The 24,002-nt window shown below is 39.9% G+C and overlaps 1 protein-coding gene across 2 annotated transcripts in view; it reads right to left on the bottom strand.

Moving 5' to 3' along the window:
- Positions 1-4,093: 4,093 nt before the first annotated feature.
- DYM (dymeclin) overlaps positions 4,094-24,002 on the bottom strand; it is a 601,776-nt gene continuing 581,867 nt past the window's right edge. The window contains exon 17 of one of the 2 annotated variants that reach the window (XM_072605141.1): positions 4,094-6,106. In XM_072605141.1, coding sequence (XP_072461242.1) covers positions 5,957-6,106 — 150 coding nt within the window. In that variant the 3' untranslated portion in view covers positions 4,094-5,956. The remainder of the gene's footprint in view (positions 6,107-24,002) is intronic. The other variant, XM_072605142.1, reaches the window with a different exon arrangement.

The following is a 24,002-nucleotide window of genomic DNA, read 5'->3' as shown; positions in this document are numbered from 1 at the left end:
TATATTTCTTGACTTTGAACTTAAAATTGGGCTCTGTTCCCGGGTTTAGGTGGTGAGGTAGGGTGGGGGACATTGTCCCATGCTTCAGGCTTTTTTCACACTGCTGTTTTCAGAGCTAATTCTGGAGGTTTGGATGTTTTCAGTGCTTCTAAGAAAAAGTGTGGTCACTGCTCTTTTGATCTGTGCCCTGGTCCCTATGTAGGAAGGGACCATGATCCTTGCAACAAGCAATATTACACCTCAGGGCTCCTGCTCCATTGGGACCAAAAGCAATGCTGTTCCTTACGGTCCTTTCTCCCTTGGGGCTGAAAGTGTTCCTCTTTTTCCTAGAACTGTGACCTAGAAGTGGGCATGGTCAATGGAGTTGCCAAACAATGCCTCATCCTGCATTTAGTGCTAGCATAGGCCTCCCTGGTAAGCTCTTTCTGATCAGTTGCCAGATACCCTTACTGTCCCTGACTTGAGAGCTCCCAAATCTGGTCCTGATCCCTCCTAGGCCCACAGCTGGTGTTGTTGTTGGGTGAGCTCTGTACTGGACCCTAATTCAGTGTCACAGATTTTTTGATTTCCTAGGTTGTCTTGGGTTGGAAAAATGTTTCATCCTGACCATTTTTTTGGCTCTGCTGCTCCAATATTTGATTCAAGGCACTATTTTAAAGTTATTTGGAGGGGAATGTTGGGAGAGCTCAGCTGCATTCTTTACTCTGCCATATTGGCTCTATTTTCTGAAGTCTCTGGAGAAGGCTTTGTAGAGAAGTTAAGAAATGTGCTTAAAGCATGGGTAGGAATTACAGTGATGGAGAGGGTATTCCAGGGGTTCCCTATTACCTCCAGGGTCAAATACAAAATGCTCTGTTTGGTATTTGAAGCCCTTTATAACCTAGCCCCTTTCTCTGTTTGTCTTACTCCCTGACATGTACTCTTGAATCTAGTGACACTGGTCCCTGGATGTTTCACAAAGAAGACACGCCATCTCTTTATTCAGAGCATTTTTGTGTGTGTGTGTGTGTGTGTGTGTGTGTGTGTGTGTGTGTGTGTGTGTGGTGTGGCTTTCCCCTATGCTTGGGTGACTTTCTCTCCTTCACTTTGACTACTGACCTCCATGGCTTCCATGTCCCAACCCAAATCCCATCGTTTCCAGAAAAACTTTCCCAATTCCTCTTAATTGTAGTGTCTTCTCTAATGATTTCCTTTTTATCTTGTATATAGTTTACTCTGTATAAATTTATTTGCATGTTGTTTCTTTAAGAGCAAAGACTGTCTTTTACTTCTTTTTGTATCCCCAGTGCTTAGTACAATGCCTGGCACATAGTAGTCACTTACGTGTTTACTGATAACTAAGATTCAGGAATAATTCCCATGGACTATTCCAGATGGAGCAGAGGACTCTTGGTACAGAGTAGTGAGGGATAAGATAGGATTATCTTGTGATTGTGATGTCAGGGAATCATATCTGTATGAGGGAAAGATAATTGGCAGGGCCTACAACTGGGACACCACCATCATTTGCCCTTCCTGGAAGAGTGGGAGCCAGTAGGTTCCCATAGGCCTAAACAAGAGCTAAAAAAAATACACCTTATATCTACCTCAAAGGCTCCAATAAGATTCTGAATGCAATAGACTTCTCACTCTAATGCTGGGGTGCGGAATCTGTGGCCTTGAGACCACACATGACCCTTTAGGTCCCCAAGTGTGGCCTGTTGACTGAATCCAAACTTCACAGAACAAATCCTCTTAATAAAAGTTCTGTAAAACTTGGACTCAGTCAAAAGGTTGCACCCAAGGACCTACAAGGTCACATGTGGCCTGAGGTCGCAGGTTCCCCACCCCTGATCTGAAGTATACCTGCTGTTTGTTATAATTAGATTTTTAATAGATTTTTATGAGAAAGCATAGTTCAGCAGATCACCTTCTCTTGTGTTTATGCACACCTTGGCTGTTGTGAGCATGAATCACAATTTAGGCTCCACTAGTTGGTAGCCTCCTAGGCTGCAGGCAGCATCTCAGAGGAAAGAGCCTCTAAAGGGGAACCCCTGAACCCCAGTAGGGCGTTGGGAGAGGAGTGTCCCAGGAGTTTGTCCTTAGACTTGTTCTATCATCACTTTTAGCAATGATTTGGATGAAGGCTTAGATGGCACGCTTACTGGTTCCACAAAGGATACCAGAACTAGTAGGGACAGGGAACATGCCAGATGATAGTAAGGATTCCCCCAAAGTCCAACAAGCAATAATCAGGGGCTGATTGAAGATGAAATTAAACATAGATAAATCTAAAGCACTACCCGTGAGTTAAAAAAAATAAAAAAAAAAATCAACTGAACAAGTACAGGATGGGGGAGAAATAGCTAGACAAGATGAAAACAAAACAACCCAGGAGGTGGTGGGGATTTAGTCAATTGTGACTCAGTAAGTTAGCGGGGTGACATAGTAATGGGGCTGCCTGGGCTCTAGAAGCACAGAGGCACAGATAGCATTGAGTATTGGAGAAGGGTGACAGTCCCACTGTCCTCCACAAATGGAGAACTGTGGTCAGGTCACTGATCTGTGGAAGCTTATTCAGAGGAAACAATGCATGTGGTAAGAAGACAGGAGCATGGAAGGAATTAAGGAAGGAATTAATCTAGAAAAGATTCAGGGGCAACACAACTGGTCACTTCAATGCTTAAAGGGCTCTCATATGGAAGAGGAATGGAAGAGGTCTTTAGCCTGACCCCAAGAAGTTAGCCAGTGGTGGGCTCCTCAGGAATCCTCACTACTGGTTGGCTTCATCATCCCTCCCAGCAACATGTACTATGGTTTCAGAAGAAGAACTTTTCAGAAGAACAGATTTTTGAACTGTGAAGTGAATTCTATTTAATAAACACAATATTGCTAATCACATCAGGCTGGGGAGGTGAGTTGGTCAGCTCCTCTTTAAAAAAAACAAAACACCAAACAAACCAAAAATGCCTTGATTCTTGATAGGAGATGAGCTGCTGAAAAGGAAAGAACAGGTATAAAAATAAATATTGTGCCAGAGTGCTACATGGAACAAAAACCACACTCCATCACCATTTCAATCTCTTGGCCAATGTAAGAGGTAAATAATTTCCACCTGAGTATGAGAGCCCTGCTCAGTGAAAACAGTATAATTTTATTATCTCCTACTAAGTGTAAAATAATTAGAAAGATTTTGACCGCTTCCCCCAGTTCTCCTCCCCATCATCTGCTGCAAGCAAGCTGGCATGCAAAATGAAAACAGGAGTAGTCTGAGTTATTTGCCTCCTTTTTTTTTAATTACAAGATGGTAAGTCTCTCACACGGAGTACAGAAGGAAGGGAGTCTAGGTGGCTGGTTTTCCAGAGCCAAGCCAGAGACAGTGGTGAGGGGTGAGCATGGCTGAGGAGCCAGGCCAACTCATGCATTTTGGCTCCCAGCCTCCACCACTCCTCAAGCTGGCAATGTTGTTCTGGTAATTGTCCCTCTCCCCAGCTTTAGTTGGAGGCTCTGGCCCCAGCTGTGTTGCTGGACTGCTGAATCCCTCCACTGTGTGTTTAATTAAAAAAAGGAGACAGAAAGAAAATGATTTGTTCGGGTACCAACTCGCTCCTCTTAGGCTCAGGAGAGCATCAGCTCAGCGAGGCCAGATGGTAGGGGGAGGGGAACAGCTTGGCAACTTGGCTGTGTCTGCAGCTTCCCTGGACTCCCTGGCTATGATGACCAGCAAGGCTGCTGAGCTCCAGAGAACCACAATTTCTTCTTGATGGAGCCCTTAGGTGACTCCTTTCCTATACTTTAGTCCCATCCTGGCCCTAAGTCTTGGGGGGTGGGGGGACGGTAGAGTGGCCTTGCCAACCTTCTCTTCTTGGTGCCTCAATGGGGAAAGGCCAAGCAAGGATCAAACCAACACGCAAAGCCATTCTGCTCATTGTTTTCAAAGCCGTAAACTGTTTTCTAGGCCCAGTCTAAATGTAACTTTTACTTAGGCTGATAATCAAATGATTTCCTCTTTCTGCAATGAGAGGTCTGCTGTTTCAGTTTTAAGACTGCCTCTTTCCCAAAGCCAGAGATCTAAGGGGAAAGTAGCTAAGAATATTATTCTGGCTATGCTATACTGAGTGTTTTTTTTTTTTTTTTATCTTACACCAATACTATGCATGCTTACCTCAAAGAGAGTTTCCATAGAAGCAGAAAAGGAGCCTTGTGCTCTAGGGCAAGGGATATTGATTGACTAGGAGCACTGGGCCCAGGTCCTGGCACTGTCACTAACTAGGTCAGCATCAAGTGTCACAGTCTCTGGATGACTAGACTCAAAAGGAGACTATGCCATGTGCTCTAATTCTTGTGGCTGTAAGGAGGCTCAAATTGGGAAAGAGAGAAAATGGGCTTTGATAGCAGAAAGCTCTATATGAATGTCAATTCTCACAATGTATCTGACCTTTTATTTTTTTTTAGAGCAGGGAGGGACTGAAAAAAAAGGTGGTCAGGTCATCTGAAAAAGTCAGTAGGCCCAAATCACTTTAGACTTCTGAACCTGAAGCAAGGAGATGCTGCTCCCAAAACGACACCAAATGATATTAGGTTTGAAAAAGGAGATTCATGCCTAACATTACCTGCCTGGCACCTTGCTTTCTTGGTTGAAAAGAACACAGCAAGTTTAAATATCTTAAAAAAAAACTGGTACTGACTTGGATGTTTTTTTCCCTTTTCTCCCGAGTTATGAGGAAGTCACACTCATGTCTACAGCTTCTGAGATGAACAAGCTGCAGATGGTGGAGGCTGAAGTCAGATGCCCTGCTGTCCGCAGTACTTCCTTTCTGAGCATTCCCTCTTTGGCTAAATCAGTGGCTCAGTGCAGGGATGTAAACAGGGAGGTTTACTCATCCAATGGGAAGAGAAACAAGCTTTTTGTCTTCAAAGGGATTTAGCTGTTTGGGCCACCTCCACCATGAAGGCCTCTCTAATCCCATCCTAGCTGTAATAGTCTTCCTTAAATTTCTTACCATCTTTTGTTTGGCTCTCTCCTGTGACCTTATCCCACCCTGATTCAGTTATTTGTGTATGTGGCTGTTTCCCTCATTAGGCTTCATTCCTAGAAGGCAGGTGGTGGTGGTGGCAGCTGTAGTGATTTTCACCTCTGCATCCCCATCCTAGCAGATTACCTAACTTAGAGCTTAATCAGTATTCACCAAATGGATTGAATTGATCTTTCTCCCTTCCTCCCTACTCCCTGAAAGCAACAAAATAAGTTGCTTTCAAAATGAACCTCTTCCCTCAATGACCAATCCATAGCTGTTCAATTCACAAATGTCCCCCTGGCCTCTATTTTACTTCTAGTTTAGAAAGCAGGGGCAGCCTTAGGGCAAGGAATCCTCTTCTGTCTTTGGGAGGATGATATGTGTAGAAGCAAAGGAAAATAAATACACAAAGCTGGTTAAATAAAAGGAGGCCTCCTTGAAAGGTAACCAGATTTATATGCTTTTAAGTTTCATTTCCCTGAATACCTGTTCAGTCAGCTTGTCAATTTGGTTTTTCCTCATTTACCCATTTTTAACATTAAAAAAAAATCCAAACAAAAAACCCCAAACAACTTCACCCACCCCCCACCCCCAAAGTCCCTCTGAACACTTGACCAAGGAATAAGCAGTATTATGCTGAGTTCATAAAGCATCAATTTTCTGGATAAGCTCTAGGTTTTCTGTTGAAAAATCAAATTAAAGGTCACATATCAGATTTTTATTCTTATTTTGTCTTTCTGTCCTTTTCTTTTTTTGTGCCACATTCTGTACTTGATGCTCTCCTACTATCTGGTATAAAATTTTAAACTCCAAACTATACAAGATTAGAAATCTCCACTCTCTGTAAGTCTCAGGCCTAGAATATGCACAGGTCTGTCTCCTCCAAGAATAGGTAACTAGAAGAGTTGCTTTGCATGGGGTAGGGTGGGGTGGGAAGGGAAGAAGGCCAGTTTGGGCCCTCAGCCTGAATCCATTGTGAATAACTGGATGTCCTGTGGGTTCCAGTATAGGGCAACAGCTGAATTGTACACAAGAGACCAGACATAGGGGATGAAGAATTCCTCAGGCTGCTCCTCTTCCACATACTTGAACTTCAGCTCTGGAAATTTCTGAAAATGGAATGAGGTAAATGTAATTCTCTGTTACACTTGAACACTTTCTGTACCCCTCCCCCCATAAAAAAACAAAAAATAAAACAAAAACCCCAAACAGACTTAATGCCAAACCTAACATGCTCTCCCCATCAGCCAATGTGCCCTCTCAGACTCTCCCACATAAAGACAACAGTGATGAAAAACTGAACTAATCCATTCCAGGAGCAAGGTTATTGTTATGTGGAGGCAGAGTAGGCTGTTGCCTGTGTGGTGTGATTTATGGTCAGGATTCTCTATCTGAAAGTATCTCCTTCTTAAGATCCTTTAGGCATTTTGGTTTTCAAGCATCCCTGGTGAAAATGTAAATACCTCTAGAGGGGTTCAATTACACTTTGCTAGTTTATACATGGTAAAAGGACCTGGAGTCAGGAAGACCTGGGTTCAAATGCAGCCTCAGACACTTACTAGCTGTGTGGCCCTGGGCAAAGCACTTAACCCTGTTTCTCTCAGTTTTCTCATCTGTAAAATAAGCTGGAGAAGGAAATGGCAAACCACTCCAGTATCTTTGCCAAGAAAACCTCAAATGGGATCACAAAGAGTCAGACATGACTGACAAGACTGAACAACAAAAGGGATTGTCTAGCTGAGAGCAAGAGCCTATGGGAATGAGTGAGACACAGGATAGGTACCTAAGAGGATGGGGGCATCAGGAAGGGGAAGCAGGTGAAAACTCAAGTAAATATCATCACTGACTCTACAGTTTAGATCTGGCTCTACTTGATAGACATCTTATTCAGGGTGCAGTTGGCCTGCAGTTGGCAGGCTTTTTTAGACTTGAATGAGGCTAAGATGAAATAGGAACTAGAATCTCAAGATAAAGCACGGCAGCAGGTCTCACTGTAACACTTAACACCCATCTAGGTCAGAGGCATGCTACAATTCTGGGTGACTGGGAGGAAGGGCAGCAGTGACCTCTGCTTTTCAAGTGGGGAGGTGGCGATCACACTGCTAGCTAGCTAGATGACTATAAGGGCTGGATTGAGTAGAAGAGTTCAAAGATAACCAATATCCTCATTTTTCTGCCAAGCAATTTCCACGTGAAAAAAATCTGCATCTTTCAGTTCCAATTGTCTGATAAGTGAGAATGTGTGAGGTATAGCAGTCCCAGGGTGGCACTTAGACTTTAGTGCCTGAGTTGGGGCTTCTGATTTTTTATTTTCACTACTAACCTACTTCTGCTGAGTACAAACTAGAGCAGCTGGCATCCGAGGCCTGGAGAATGTGGGGCTTTTCTCAAGTGTCTCCTGTGGAGGCTGTGGGCAACCTAAACACCACTGACCTACGCCTAAATGTCTGGAGGACTGGGCTGAGGGAGGAGGGCTGTGAAGGCATTCCAGTCATGGGGAGGAATGGCCTAGGTCACTTAATCCTGTTCCAGGGCCTGAGAGGTGGTGTAACTTGGAAGGCTGTGGGTGTTTGCGTAGGTAGTTATTGGATAACTTAATCCAAGGTGTGAGCCAGATCTTACTCCATTTAACTCTTTGTGGAGAATACCTGATTTTTTAATACTGCCCTAGATAGAGAAAGGGGGAAGGGAGAAGGGTGTATATGAGCATTTATACAGTGCCTACCATATGCCAGGCACTGTGCCACTAAACGCTTTTACAAATATTATTTTGTTTGATCCTCACAACCTTGGGAGGTAGGTTCAACTGTTATTCTCATTTTATGGTTGAAGAAACCAAGGCAAAGAGCTATGTGCCCAGGGTCCTATAGCTAGTAAATATCTGGGGCTGGATTTGAACTCACATCTACCTGACTCCAGACCCAGCACTCCATCCACTGTGCTATCAGCTGCCTGGTGATACAGAAACCTTTCTGCCTCTCTTTGTGCTCCTAAGCAATTTTAATCCTTCATTCAAGAAATATTTGTTATGTACCTCGAGAGTACTAATGACCATGTAGGTCCTTTGGATGGGTCAGTGATGACACAAAAGATGGGAATATGGTCTCTCCCTTTGAGGTGCTTATATAGTCTTGTGGGAGAAGATACATAGATGAATATAAACCAATTCAGAACCATTCAGGGTAAATAATAAATGAATTAATATAAGATAAAATATCAATGATTTACCTAAGAATAGTGGGCACCTAGACTATACTACAGAATAACAAGAAAAACAACAGCTAACATTTATATGGGGCCTACTATGTGCCAGGCATTGTACTTAGCACTTTTACAATTATTACCTCACTTAATCCTCACAATAATCCTAGGAGGAAGGTATTATTATCCCCATTTTATAGATGAGGAAATTGAAACAAATACAGGTTAAGGGATTTGTCCAGGGTCACACACCTAGTTAGTGTCTGAGGCCATACTTGAATTTATATCTTCCTGACTTCAGGCCTGGAGCTCTATCTACTGCATTGCCTAGCTGCCCATTAGAGTGGGGAACTGTTGATCATGGAAGGCTTTTATAGGAAGTTGAGCTTTGAGTTAGATCTTAAAGGAACTGGTCACAGGTTGCCAGAGAAGGGGGTATTCCAAGTGAGAGAAAAGGCCTGGGTAAAGAAGATTACCCAGTCACATGCACTGTGACTTGATCCTACCAAGCAGAAGACATATGTATATGTGGGGCCCTTCAGATTGCTAAGTTCCATACTGTAAGTGTCCTCTGTTAAGAGTAATAGGTAGAAGCAGGCTGTAATGCCAAGCCACAGGATGCTCTACTGAGACCCTGTAACCCTATATCTTGTCTGTGCCCTTGGGCTCAGGGGCTCTCTAGGTCAGTTCTCATATATCAATAGTGTAAGAGGATGTGGTGGCAAGTGAAGAATGGTCACTGGCTGTACTTCTAGGAAAGTCAAGGATTGGTTGGGGCCCTCGGTGAGAAAAACCAAATGCAAAACCAAACAGGACTCTGCCATTCTGCCTACTGTCCCTACCTTATAAAATCTGCTTCTCTAGAGAAGCTCCAACCTTTTCCAACTGTTTGGCAGAGACACAACTCAAAGCCACAGGGATCACTGTGAGAAGATAAAACTGGTGCCATTTCATTATTTATAAGGATGTGGCCAAGACTAGAAATAAACCACCACTTGTGCTGTGGAGTTAGACAAGGCTTTGACTATGATGGGAGCTCCTTCTCTAGCTCAGTGTTTGCATTGCTCTCAGTTGGGCCAACAGCACACTCCTGTGCCTGACTGGTTGGTCACTTGGGATTCAGGTTTATTTTTACATTGATTCCTAGTGCTTGTTTGTGCCTGAGGGAGCAACAAAAACATGGAAATAAGCATTCAGACATTTCCCTTGTGCAGTCATCCATGCTAATATAACACATCAGCTTAACACAAATAGCACCTACCTATACAACGACAATTAAAACCAAAGCCAATTAATTTGGAGAGTATTCCATTAAGATTTTAAAGGTGGCCCATACCCAAGCATTCTCTCTGCTCCCACCTCCATTCTCCTTTTCAATATCAATATTTGCAAGATCCTGGGCTTTCTTTACCTCAATCAAACAAAGTTACAGCTTAGTTCTTTATTATGAAAGGTGAGCCAAAATTCAAGATTCTAAGGGAAATTTTAAGAATCACAGTCTATACTGTTTCTTTAACTGAGCTGCCTGTCCAATAAAACTGGATTCGTCCAGGGATTCTGCATTGTTTCTAGTTTGCTTACCGAGAGATAAAGATCTGATGCCACCCACCAACTGTGGAAGCAGCATAGCCTCTCCACTGAAGTCCCCATTCACACCCTGGATTAAAGAATTATAGAGGAAGAAACCCTTAGATGTTCACTGGTTCCCTAGACTTTTCAAGTGAGGATAACTTTTTTAGGGTCAAAAAAAGTTATTACCAAATCCTTAATTATTATCAGTTCTTACCAAGTTCTGAATAAAATAATAGCAGAGATGAAAATAATGATGAAACCAATCATTGGGGGATCCAGTATATAGAGAACGAAAGTTATTTTCCTGTTATAAGAGGAAAGCTTAATAATAAGTGCTTTATTATTTCCCCTGTATCTCCATTTTGGTGGGGAATAGCCACTGATTTTGACAGGTAGCACGTTAGAAAAAACTTCCACTCAATAGTTTTCCTTTTTCACTTAGAATATCAGCATTCTATAAATTCATAAATAATGGCCCAAGAATTTTTCTCTACTTCACACTTTCACTGTTCCTACGATTGTGACTGGAAGCCAAGATATTTTTTGAAAAGAAATGACTCAAGAAAAGGAAAGATCTTTTCTATCCAGTGACGCATTTGGGGGGGGGTTCCTCTGAAGGTCTTATTCAAGGATGTGGGAAAATACATTCAAGACTGCTACATATAGTTTCCAAGAAGTGTAAAATGGGGAAGTCAAACAAACAAATTGAAAGTGCTTATACAGAAATGATTTTCAATGACGATATGCTAGCTGGGCAGGAAATATTCAAAGAATTGACATGGAAAACTGTTCACATTCATTTATGACAATATGGAGGAAACCCTGATAACTGGCTAATTACAAAATGTTAAACTGAAGAGAGAATGAGTGCAATACTTTCTGAATCACTAATACTTTCTGGAGCACCTCTGAAAATAACCTCGCCTTCCAAATAGTTGATTCTCTCAGTAATATGATGAACAGGAAGCTGAGAATGCCTCACCCTTTACTTTGGCTTGTGTTTATATCCAAAATAATAATCATTTCACCATCCATAGGTGAAATGTACCCACAAAGGCACAGGACATTTCTTAGCACAAAAATAATTTAATGGCTGTTACACTAATCTGAAAGTAAATTACACATTTCACATTGACCTGGTAAATAAATACTACAGTTTTTTCAATAGGCAAAATCTTTTGTTTTGGACAGTAGCCAAAGTGGTAGGGCTCACTGACTTTCCTTCATATTAGTTACTCTCCACATTAATTAAAGAAAAAAAAGTATATCCTAGGGTTCATTCAGCCAATAACTGTCTTATATTGATTTTATTATCAAGTCTTTACACTGATCAATGATGATATGTCTATTGCAGCTTTTCAGTGGTAATTTAATAATCAATTTAGTGACTGTGGAAAGAATAGAGAAGTGGGAATCAGAAAATCTGGGATCAAGTCCCAACTCTTACTATCTATGTCACTTGGGTGAAGTCATTTTGAACCTTAAAGAATCATACTTTTCCTCATCTGTAAAAATAAGGATAACATCTGTCCTGTCTAACTGAAAATTTTTGTGAGGATCAAATGAGATCACATATATGAACACATTTGGAAAACTGTAAAGCATTATTTACATATGAAGGGCTGGTATAGTGAAAAAAGTGCTGCCTTTGAACTGGGCAGATCTGAGTTTGAATACAATCTTTGGTAAGACATAATCTGAGTCTCAGTTTCCTCATCCGTAAAATGAAGCAGTTGGACAAGATGATCTCTAAGTTCCAAATCTTATAATAAACCTATAATCTTCAAGGTCCTCTTTAACTTTATGATCCTATGATCCCAAAGTCATCAAATTTAATGGTTGTATTGGGCTGCCAAAAAAAATTGTACCAGTGTAGTCTAAAAAATGGGGTATCAAATATCCTGTACGTTTCATGGCAGTCAAAGGTGCATTTTCCCATTTGGCAGCCTCATTTGTGTACCCATGAATAAAAGAAAAAATGATGGGCATAAATCTGGAAACTTCTGGGCTGAAAAGTTAGAAATATTTATTTTGATCATTTGCTTCTTTACATTCATTTTAGAAAACTTTTATTTCCAAATTCTCTGCCTCTTACCCTCCCCTACCCACTGGGAAGGCAAGCAATATGATGTTAATTATACATGTGAAGTTATGGAAAACACTTTTCCATATTAGCCATTTTTGAAAAAAAAAAGCAAGAAAAATAAAGAAAGTGAAAAAAGTATGCTTCAATCTGCACTCAGAATTTCCCAGTTCTCTCTCTGGAAGTGAAGAATATTTTTTTAACATTAGTCCTTTGGAATTATGATCAATGTGTTGATCATTGTTACAACACTGCTGTTACTGTGCACAGTCCTCTTCTGGTCCTCACTTTACTTTGCATCAGTTAATTTATGTCTTTTTAAGCTTTTCTGAAATCATCCTGCTTGTCATTTCTTATAGCACATTAGTATTCCATGACAATCCTATACTACAACTTGTTCAGACATTCTCCAATTAATGGACATTCCCTCAGTTTCCAATTCTTTGCCAATACAAAATGAGCTTCTATAAATATTTTTGTTCATGTAGGTCCTTTTCCCCTTTCTTTGATCTCTTTGGGATATACACTTAGGATTGCTGGGGCAAAGGATATGCGCAGTTTCAGCATAGTTTCAAATTGTAGTGAGGAAGTTTAAAAGAACAGAGTCATTTATACAAACACCCTAGAAAGGATAAGACTCTCTCAGATCTGGTAACATTTTCCAGCATTGCCCTTGCCTCTTAAGTTTCAACAGGAAAGACAAGTCAAACTTTGGTTTTGCTGATGGGTAAAAAGGGGCCACACATCATAACAATATATATACTATATGTACGTATACAATATAACAATAACTTATTTATATAGTACTAATTGTCACAAAATGCTCCTTAACGTAGCTCACATTCATATTGTCCTTAAAGGTTTACAAAGTGCTTTGCGGTAGGTAAAGTAAGTATTTTACATGTAAGGAAAATGAGGCTCTCAGAACTTTAGTGACTTACTGTGGTAATACACCAAGTGAATGCCTGAGTTGGGATTTAAATCCATATCTTTTTCTGTTTCATTAACCATCTAGACTGATGAGGAATGAATTATGTTTAAGTTACCTTTTGTTGAGGTTATGTGGTACATCCACAGAAATAGAAGATAACTGAAGATAAGGAGCCAGAAACCAATGTACATTCACAACTAGATAGGGAGGGAGGACAATGATTCTTCCACTTGTTATCAACTAAAGCAAACCTAGGGACAGGAGCTGAGGGCCTTTGGCTTGGTAGAATTCTTATAAAAAATATTCACAGAGTTATGACATATATTTTCGTGGTATTTCTTAATTTTCTCCCTCCCAATGAAAAAATGTTTATTTTCTCTCCTTAGCACTTCTATCCCCTGTCCCCCACTGAATAACAACAATAAAAAAGAAAAAAATACCTCCCCTCCAATAAACATGCATAATCAAGTGAAACAAATTCCTTCACTGGTCATGTCTAAGAATGTATCTATCCTGTACGCTGAGTCTAATACCTCTCTGTCAGGTGGGTAGCACAGAGCACTAATATGAAACCTTCTAAAATCTTTCAGAGTTGTTTTCTTTATAATGTTGTCATTGGATAAATTTTCTTTTGGTTCTGCTCACTTTAATTTGCATTGTTTACTGAGGTCTTTACAGGTTCCAATGAAACTATCCATTTAGTCATTTCTTATGATGCAATAATTTTCTATTGTATCCATACAGTATAATTTGTTTTAGTTGTTCTCCAGTAGGTGGACATCTCCTTATTTTCCAGTTATTTGTCACTACAAAAAGAACTACTATAAACATTTCTGTACATCTGGCTCTTGTCCCTCTTTCTTTGATCTCTCCGGGGTCTATGCTTAGTGGTGGTATTGCTGGGTCAAAGTATATACATAATATGGTGGCTTTTGGGACACAGTAACAAATTATTTTCCAGAATGGCTGGACCAATTTACAGCTTCAACAACAATGTCTCAATGTGTCTGTTTTCTGAAACTCCTTAAACATCTGTCATTTTCCTCTTGTGCTGTATTTGGGGAGTCTTATGGTATGTATGTAGGTATTTGCTTAGATGAAAAATATAACAGTTGCAAGGTAATGTCAGAAAAATGCAAGGTATTAAAATACAGCCAATTCTTGGTTATTCAGAGATTTGTTCTGTCAAACACTTCCTTTGGGTTCCTGAGCTGATTACTAGGATGTCTATGGAGAAGGCTGGCCTTCTAGAAGGAGGAGATCATGAAGGTTAAAACTAACCATTGAATATGAAGGTTTTTGGACCATCAGAATTTCAATTATATCCATGGTACTCCATGCCAAAACACCAAGATATAGCTATAAATCATGAACTCCTATTTACAAAATGGGAGTATTTCTCCAATCTCTGGACAAGTTCAATGATCAGTGATGTATGGAAATACAATGTATGGTGAACATCTTTTGGGGGATATAGTACTAGTCAAAAAGGCAGAGGCAAATGGAATTTCAGTGATAGTGGTGAGAGGGGTGTTTAAGTGAGTGATACTTCTCAATTTTTTTTTTATTTCCAATACACTGAAAAAATTCTTAGCAATTTATTTCAGATAATTTTTTTTCAATTAACAAAATTTATTTTCTCTCCCTCCTACCTCTCCTTCCCCCATTGGGAAAAAAAAGAAAAACAAAACACTTGTAACAACATGCATAGCCAAGAAAAACAAATTCTCTCATTGGTCATGTCCAGGAACAAAAAAGTCTTATTCTTCATCCTGAATTCATTGTCTCTCTGTCAGGAGGTATATAGTGGGCAGCATGTTTGATCATACAAACCAATATTTACTCTGGCCTGCCTGAAAAGGAGTTGAAAGGTTTTAGAGAAGATCTGGCTAAGAAAATGAAGATGGAAATGAAGGAATGCATCTTCAATAAGCATGCTGTTATTAAGTAGTAAAGGAGAACACCTCTAGTCTCCGGCTTATCAAGGAAGATGAAGTGTTCCCAGGCTGGAGAGAAGATAAGACTCAAGGAGAAAATAAGGAGGAAAAAAGATTTTAAGGAGATAGAAGAATCCAAATCAGTATCAGGAGGATCAAGAGGTTACCAGTTATATGAATGTACCACCAAGGAGGAAGTACAGAATGCAGGCCTTGGCACACAGGAATAAGGTTCTTCCCAGAGAAGATATTTTGTGCATTTACTTCTGAGTTTCTCCCATTCCACGGGCATAAGTACAACCTAGAAAGTAAGGTTCTCTTTTGCCAACTTCAGGACAGAAAGATGGATTGTGGGAGTAGATGACTCTGTTTAGAGGTTATTCCATATGAACAATTGGAAAGTATGCCTGTTTTCTAAGTATGGGCATGTAGGACATGGCATAGAGCCTTTTGAAACTTATTAAATCTCAGTACCATGATCTACTTCTGGGATTCATGTCATAATAAATGACACTATCAGAAAAGAACTTGGAAAGAATCTGTTGGGATTACGAAGACCTGCGCAGGCAACTGAAGGAGTAAAGATACTGTTTTCATCACTGATGCCAATGAAAGGTAAGGACCTTAAAGGAAATGTAGGCTATGGGCTGTCAATGACTGGCAAGACAGTATTACAGAAAGGGAATTGGAATTCTGGAGCATGCTGTAGAATAAAGGAATGATGGGCTCTGGGTCAGGGATGAAGGACATTTAAATAAAGCTGAGAAGACTGACAGATCTTGTTAAAAAGGCTATAAATTGAAAAAGAGGGGAGAAAAGTACCCAGACACAGAAACAAAACCCACAGGTATGAAACACAAAGAATAGCAAAGACAGACAAGATGATAGAGGGGCAAGTAACCATATTTATGTACACACACACACACACACACACACACACACACACACACACACACACACACACACACGCCCCTAATACCTAGAGCAAGAGCAAGGGTAATAATGAGAGCTGGACATTCAAGGAAATAAATGTAATCTCACAATATTGCTGAGACTTGATGGCGTACAATGAGAATAAACTAGTGGAAAGGTACACACTGTTCAAAAGGAATAGATTACATAAAAATTATTTTCTTGTGTAGAAATTCATGGACTTAAGGGGGGGAATCACAGAGGTGAAGATCAAAGCATTGGGGGTGAGTATCAAAGGAAGAAGACAGAGAGGTTATATACTGCTGTGGGTATATACTATAGGCCTTCAGGCCAACTGAAGGAAATGGAGGATAAAATCCCGACCCAAACCACAAAGTTGACATGGAGGCAGGATATCATGATGGAAGATTTCAATTATTTGGACATCTGCTGGAGAACTTTAGAGCTGCTAGAAAGTAGAAGGGACTACCCATAAAGGTATCTGGCTCCTCTTCCTTGGATGTCTTCAAGTAAAGGCTGGGTGACTACCTGTTGGGTAGGTTATGATGAGGATTTCTTTTGGGTATCGGTTGGGTTAGATGACCACTGAAGTTCCTTCCAACTTTCAGATTCTGTGAGACCTCAGCAACCATCTATTAATATTCTACCTGAAACAGAATCCCTACTAAGATCAGTTGAGCATAAATTCAGAGCTGGAAGGGAAATCTGAGATCATGTAGAACAACTTCCTCATTTTATAGATGAGAAAAAAGAAGTCAAGAGAATTTAAGTGACTTGTTTTATGTTCTCTATACCAAAGATTCAAATTCTAGCCCCCTGATTCCAAAGCTAGTACTCTTTCTATAAAATTCTTGGCAAATGATATTTCTTTCTTTCTTTCTTTTTCTTTCTTTTTGAGAGGCAATTGGGATTAAGTGACTTGCCCAGCATCACAAAGCCAGTAAGTATAAAGTGTTTGAGGCATGATTTGAACTCAGGTCCTCATGACTTCAGGGCCAGGGTTCTATCCACTACACCACCTAGCTACCCCACAAATGATATTTCAGCTTCTGCTTGAAGATTTCTAGGGAGAAAGAACCTAGCAGTGTTCTAGGCAACCCATTTTACCACTAGACTCAAATTATTAGAAAATTTTTTCTGATATCAAATAATCTGCTTCTTTGTCACTTTCATTCACTGGGGTAGTGAACCTCTCTTCCACATGATACTTTCGAATACCCAAAAAGAGCTCTCTGTCTCCCTCAATCTTTGATTTTCTAGGCTAAAAGTTCTTTCAACTGATCCTCCTATGACAGACTCAAGGTCTATCAGTATCTTTTTTTCCTTCTTCTGGACATCCAGCTTATCACTCTTCCTTAAGTCATGGAAGCTCTAACAGAACATAGTACCTCAAGATCTTTCATAATCAGGGAAGAGGACAGAGGGATTATCCTCCTCCTTATTCCTGTAACCTCTACCTCTCTTGGTGTTGCCCAAGAACAGAGTAGCTTCTTTGGTTGTCATATCATGGTGCTGACTCATTGTGAACTTGCAGACCATTAAAACCACAGATCTTTCCCCATTCCACCAGATAAACTGCCCTCTAACCCTAACTCCCTCATTTTGTACATAGGAAGTAGACTTTCTGAGCCCAAGTGTAAGACTTTACATTCATCTCTATTGAATTTTATCTTATTACATTCAGACTCTACTGTCTCAAGAGTTTTTGGCATTCTGATTCAGTCATCTTCTGTATTAATAGTATTCTTCCTATCTTTGTGTCATCTGTAAATTTGATACGTATGTTATTTATGAAATTATCTACAGATCCCAAGGGGACTTGACTCTATCCACTGTAGACCTCCTGCCAAACTGACACTGAATTAACTTAAAGATTTCTTTGTTATCCAAATAACAGCAGCTAGGTGGCTTAGCGGATAGAGTCAGGACCTGAAGTCAGGAAGACCTGAGTTCAAATCCAGTCTCAGACATTTACTAGCTGTGTGACCTTGGACAAGTCACTTAACTGTTACTTGCTTCAGTTTCCCCATCTGTTAAATGAGCTAGAGAAGGTGAGGCAAATTGCTTCAATATCTTTGCCAAGAAAATCCCAAATAAGTTCATGAAGAGTCAGATAAGACTGAAATGAATGAATGACAATAACAATCCAAACAGTTCATCTAACATCACTGTCTATTTTACATTTCTCTCACTTTTCCAGGATAATATGAAATACTTTATCAAATCCTTTACTAAAATCTAGGTAAACTACATTAACAGTATTTCCCTAACATACTAGTTTAGTAAACTGGTCAAAAAGGAAAAAAGGGCTAGTGCAACATGACCCATTCTTGATGAAGCTATGCTGGCACTTTACCATCAGAACTTCCTTCCTGACATCTTGACTATTCTTTAATGAGTCAACTGAAAATTCCCCTAGGAACTGAATTCAAGCTTACTGATTATAGTTTGTAGATTTTATTTTCTTCTCCTCCCCCGCCTCCTGTGAAAATTGGTTCATCTGATCTTTTTCAGTTCTGTGGTTCCTCTACTGTTTTCTGTAATCTTTCAGATATCACTGAAGTGGCTTAGCTTAGTCCGTCAGTCAGTCAATAAACATTTATTAATAGCGAGACACTGTGCTAAGGGCTGGAGATACCAAGAAAGGTAAAAACACAGTGACATCAAGGAACTAACATTCTAATGGAGGAGACAACATGCAACGCAATGCAATGCAAATGGACGGTTTTTTCAGAAGGAAGGCACTAGCAGAGGAGAGGGAGGATGAGGAGGGAGAAGGGACTCCAAAAGGCTTCTGGCAGTAGCTTAGCTATTACCTTTGCCAGTTCTTTCAGCACTTGAGAGTATTTTTCTTTGGGCCAGATTGTGATGGAAACAGCAGTAACTAAGTGCTGCTCTTCTATAATCTCCTTGCTTATCTTGGGTATCTACTGTCTGTTAGTCATTTTTATTTTATCATTTCCATTTCATTTTCTTTGGCAGAGAAAACAGAAGCAAAAAAAGAAAACTAGCAAAGGATTTGGAATTAGAGGACTTTGATTCAAAACTTGGCTCTGCCACTTAAGGGTTCAATGACTGTGGGCAAGTCACTTAACTCTGGGCCTCAGTTCTTCACCTGCACAATGAGGGTATGAGGACTAGGTGATGTCTATAACTGAACTGGACAGTTCTATCCTCTGTCAGCTGTCCGTTATCACTGTCCTGTCCACTTTGAGTAACGGTCTTTTCCCTTCTTTGATTCTTCTCATTCCTTCCAGATAATCCAAGTCCCAGTTTTTGTGTCTTAGCTTTCTTTTCCCAGCTGAATTCATTCTGGGCATTAGTATTCCTAACATGGACTATGCCATTCTCTTATGTTCATCCTTTGACAAGTGTCTTTGTTTCCATCTTCCAAATAAACATTTAAAAAAAATCTCAGCTAGCTGCTGAGTTGTGCTTCCACATTGGTTTCTGCAGCTCACTCTTTTTTATTCAACTTTGTTGAAATTGTTTCCTTTTGTGTCTGTAGAATTTCACATCCTGTTGCTGTTTTGCTTGACTATACATGGAATCTTTCTCCAATAATATCAAAATGTTACTTGAACTAAATAAGTGTAAAATTTTTAATATAAGCCAAGAAACTAAAGAAGAAACTAAAGGCTTCTGAGCTTGAATCTACAAGTCAAATTGAACTAATGGACAAAGGTGACATGACACATAAATAATAATAACTAGTATTTATAGAAAATTCATAAAATTTTATAAGTAATTTATTTACAAATAAATTATAAATTTATAAAAATTTATTTAAAAAGTATTTATTTAGTACCTTAAAGTTTGCAAAGTGCTTTGCTTATATCATTTCATTTGATCTTCACATTATGATCCAGTGATAATTGAAATATTGTTTTAAAAATACTTTTAAAAGCAAGTGATTCTCACAACAACCCTGAGGAGTAGGAGGTATTATTATCCTCATTTTGTAGATGAAGAACCTAAGGCAGACAGAGGTTAAGTGACTTGCTCAGGGTCACATAGTTACTACAATATCTGTCTTCATGAAGGATTAGACAATCTGCATAGCTCTGGAGGGTAGAACTAAGACCTACATGTGAGAAGATTCAGGAAGGCAGATTTTTGTTCAACATAAGGAAAACAATCTTAAAAAAAAAAATTGAACCCATGTAAAAATGGAATAGGTTGTCTTGAGGAGATAGTGAGTTCTCTGCCACTTCAGTTAATGAAAAAGAAGAAAGATGATGGAAATTTTAGAGTGGAATTCATAATTCGGGTAGAAGTTGGACTTGATCAGGGGTTATTTACCTTTTTTTGTGCCATGGAAGTCTCTGGCAGTCTGGTGAAGTCTATGGACTACTCAGAGTAATGTTTTTGTATTATATTTTACTTTATTTTTAGACTGGATCTTCCTATTTTTGTCCAGGTTTAAAGTGCAGTTCACAGGCCCAGTCCTACTACTGATTGTCATGGGGGCTCTGAACCATTCTGTTTCTGACCCCTTACTCATCATGTTAGTGCCAGGCTTAGTACAGACTTAGTATTTTGGTCCTACTGTAACAGCAAAGAACTCCCAAGCTCAAGCAATCAACCAGACTTGGTCTCCCCAGTAGCAGAGATTTCAGATGTGTACTACTATGCTCAGCTTAGAATAATGGTTTTTTTTAACGCATAAAATATATAGGATTACAAAGGAAGTCAATCATATTGAAATACTGTTATAAAAATATTTTAAAAAGCAAGTTTATGGACCCTAGATTAAGAAACCTTAGATGAGATAATCTCTGAGGTCCCTTATAATTCTGAAATTCTACTATTCTAAAAAAGGCAATGGGTTGTTTATTTTTTTTATTTATTTTTAACACAGTTTATAACAGATAAAGGAATTCAAACTTTTGGTCAGGTGATATATCTTTTTAAAGCATTTACAATATGGACCACTAAAGAATTTTTTTTTTTAAACATTAACCAACTGAGACACAGATAATATTTATGTTGCTAAATTCACAAACTCTTAACCTAATTGTCTCCACAGTATTACTAAGAATTAAAGGACCCTAATTTAATGTTGTTGGTCTAAAGACCTTTGCCTAATACCTTAATTTTAGACAAGCTTGGATGTTCCCCTACCCATACTCTATAACTGAACAGATCTGGTATTAAGCTTACAAACCTTTTGACTATAGGAAATTGCCACCAATAGTAAGGACATTGCAGGGATACAATATCTCCCCAACTTCATGTCAATTCCAGGCAGGATTAGATTTTCCGCTTGCATTCAGTCAGGCTTAAAGTCTGCCAGGTGTCAGTGGGGAAAATGAATCAGGAGAATCCCACCTCAGCCAATGCTGAACAGCCACTCTCCCACCCTTCCCTTGAGATCACCTATGCAGTTCATACCAGCATCTCATCAGCTTACTGGCATCATGTATTGGAGGCTCAGATCGCCTTTCTTGCTACCCATACCTGGAGTTAGACTCAGAACAACAGTCACTTAATAGTCCCATAGCATCTAAAAATGGCAAGTTCCAATAACCAGGTTTCAAATATGATTACAGTTTCACTTTGGCTAAGGAACATCTTTTGAGGCAAGTCTTAAGTGGCTTACATGCCTTTCTATACATGTCCTAGTTCCTGATTAAATGGCAATCATAAAATCAAATTTACCATTAAAACCTTGACTTTTCCATCAATGCCAAGTTTTACCCAAGGTTACCTTCCTCTAGGAAATTTAGACAAATTCTTTTCTCCAAACTAAAGATGTCATTGATTTATTCTCAGTAATTAATTCAGCCTGTTGTTTTAATACTAATTGCTTTTACCTCACTTTGTAAGATGTCCAATTTTTCTCCCCATCACTCCCCTCCCCCTGCATCCTAATACCTTGCATTCTGATTACTCCTTCCCTCAACATACCCTCCCCTCCATCACACCCCACCCCTCTCCTATCCCCATCTTCTCTCTTTTCTTGCAGGGCAAGATAAATTTCCATACCCCTATCCCTGTAGTTCTTATTTCTCGATTATATGCAATAAAAATTCTCAACATTCGTTTCTACTACTTTGAATTCCAACTTCTCTCCTTCCCCCCCTCCCTCCCCAGCCCTACTGAGAAGGCAAGCAATTCAATACAGACTAAATATGTGTTGTTTTGCAAAAGGCTTCCATATTAATCATGTTGTGTAATACTAATTATATTGCCCTCTGACCTACCCTATCCCCCCTACAACTGACCTTGTCCCTTCTTAAAAGTGTTTATTTCTAGTGACTCCCTTCTCCCTTTTGCCCTCCCTTCTAACATTCCTCTTGCTCCTCTTGTCGCCTCCTCTCCTACTTTTCTGTGGTGTATATAAATTTTCATATCAAATTTAGTGAGCATGTTATTCCCTCCTTCAGCCACACGTGGGGAGAGTAGCTTTATTCCCCCCCGCCCCTTCTCCCTTATCTCCTCCATTGAATAAGATTTTTCTAATCTCCTTTATGAGTTATAGCCTGCCCCATTCCATTACTCCCTTTCTCTTCCTGGAATTTTCCTTCTTCACCTCTTAATTTTTATTTTATTTTTTGTGTGTATGTGGATATCATCTCTTCTGATATAACACACCCTGTACTCTCTATCTATGTGTATATGTGTGTGTGTGTGTGTGGGGGGGGGGGGAGTGTATGTACAATCTCTCCAACTACCCAAATACTGAGAAAAGATTCAAGAGTTAAAAGTATTTTCTTTCCATGTAGTAATGTAAAACAGTTCAGCTTTAGAGAGTCTTTTATGATTTTTCTTTTCTGTTTACCTTTTCATGCTTCTCTTGATTCTTGTCTTAGGAAGTCAAATTTTTAAATACAGATCTGGTCTTTTCCTCAACATGAAATCTTCAAATTCGACTGTATCACTGAATGGCCATTTTTTCCCTTCAAGTATTATATTCAGATTTGCTGGGTAGGTGATTCTTGGTTTCAATCCCAGTTCCTTTGACTTCTGAAATATCCCACTCTAAGCCCTTCGATCCCTTAATGTTGAAGCTGCCAGATCCTGTGTTATCCTGATTGTATTTCCACAGTACTCAAATTGTTTGTTTCTAGCTGCTTGCAGTATTTTCTCCTTGATCTGGGAACTCTGAAATTTGGCCACAGTATTCCTAGGAGTTTCTCTGTTCGGGTTTCTTTTAGGAGGTAATTGATGAATTCTTTCAATATCCATTCTGCCCTCTGATTCTAAAACATCAGGGCAATTCTCCTTAACAATTTCATGAAACATGATGTCTAGGCTCTTTTTTTGATCATGGCTTTCAGGTAGTCCAATAATTTTTAAATTATTTCTCCTGGATCTATTTTCCAGGTCAGTTGTTTTTCAAATGAGTTGTTTTACCTTATCTTCTATTTTTTCAAATTTTTGGTTTTGTTTACTAACTTCTTGGTTTAACTCATAGTAATTCGTTTCCCTGGACTCAATTCTCTCTTTCAACGAATTACTTTGTTCAGTGAGCTTTTGAACCTTCTTCTCCATTTGGCTACTTCTGCTTTTTAAAACCTCCTTCTCCTCATTGGCTTTTTGGACCTCTTTTTCCAATTGAGTTAGTCTCTTAGCTGTTATTTTCCTCAGCATTTTTTTGGTTTTCCTTTAGTAAGCTGCTAACTTATTTTTTGAGGTCTTCTATTGCCTGAGCCCATTTTAAGTTCCCTTTGGGGGCAGAGGCCTTGACTTCCTCTGACAGTATGCTTTGTTCTTCCTTATCTGAAAGGATGGGGGGAGATACCTATACCCCAAGAAAGTAACCTTCTATGGTCTTATGTTTTTTCCCTTTTTTGGGCATTTTCCCAGCCAGCTACTTGACTTCTGCATTTCCTCTCCACAACTACCTCACCTCCAGTGCCACCCAGCCAGTGCTTGGGGGCTGAGATTCAAATGCTGCTCCCAAGCTTCAGGGGCTTTCGGCGGGAGTGGGGCTGCTATTCAGTGTGAGATGAAGTTCAGCTGCTCAGGTGGGGGCAGGGCCACCACACTGGGCTTAGTTCCCTCAAGGGGTTTACATGGAGACCTTCAATAAGGGATGCGAGCTACTGCCTGTTTTGGGAGCCCCTGTCCACTGCTGCCTCCACTGCTGTCTCCTGAGGGGGCCTGAGTTATGGGGACAACCCTCTCCCCTCTTGGCCAGCCGAAAAGACCTTCTCACTGACCTTTGGCGCCTGTGGGTTGAGGGATCTGCGCTGCTGCTGGAGATTCTGTCTCTGAAGCCTGCTTGGATCTGCTCCTCTCGGTGCCATGTGGCCAAGGCAGGGTTGGGCTCTGCTCTGCGTTTGGTGTGGGACAGACCTTTTTCCTCAGTTTTTCAGGTCTCTCTGGAACAGAAATCTCCT

Source organism: Notamacropus eugenii, chromosome 4 (assembly GCF_028372415.1).
Source record: "Notamacropus eugenii isolate mMacEug1 chromosome 4, mMacEug1.pri_v2, whole genome shotgun sequence".
Lineage (NCBI taxonomy): Eukaryota > Metazoa > Chordata > Mammalia > Diprotodontia > Macropodidae > Notamacropus > Notamacropus eugenii.
Note: the sequence above shows the minus strand (reverse complement) of the source record. Positions and strands in the feature narration are given on the sequence as shown.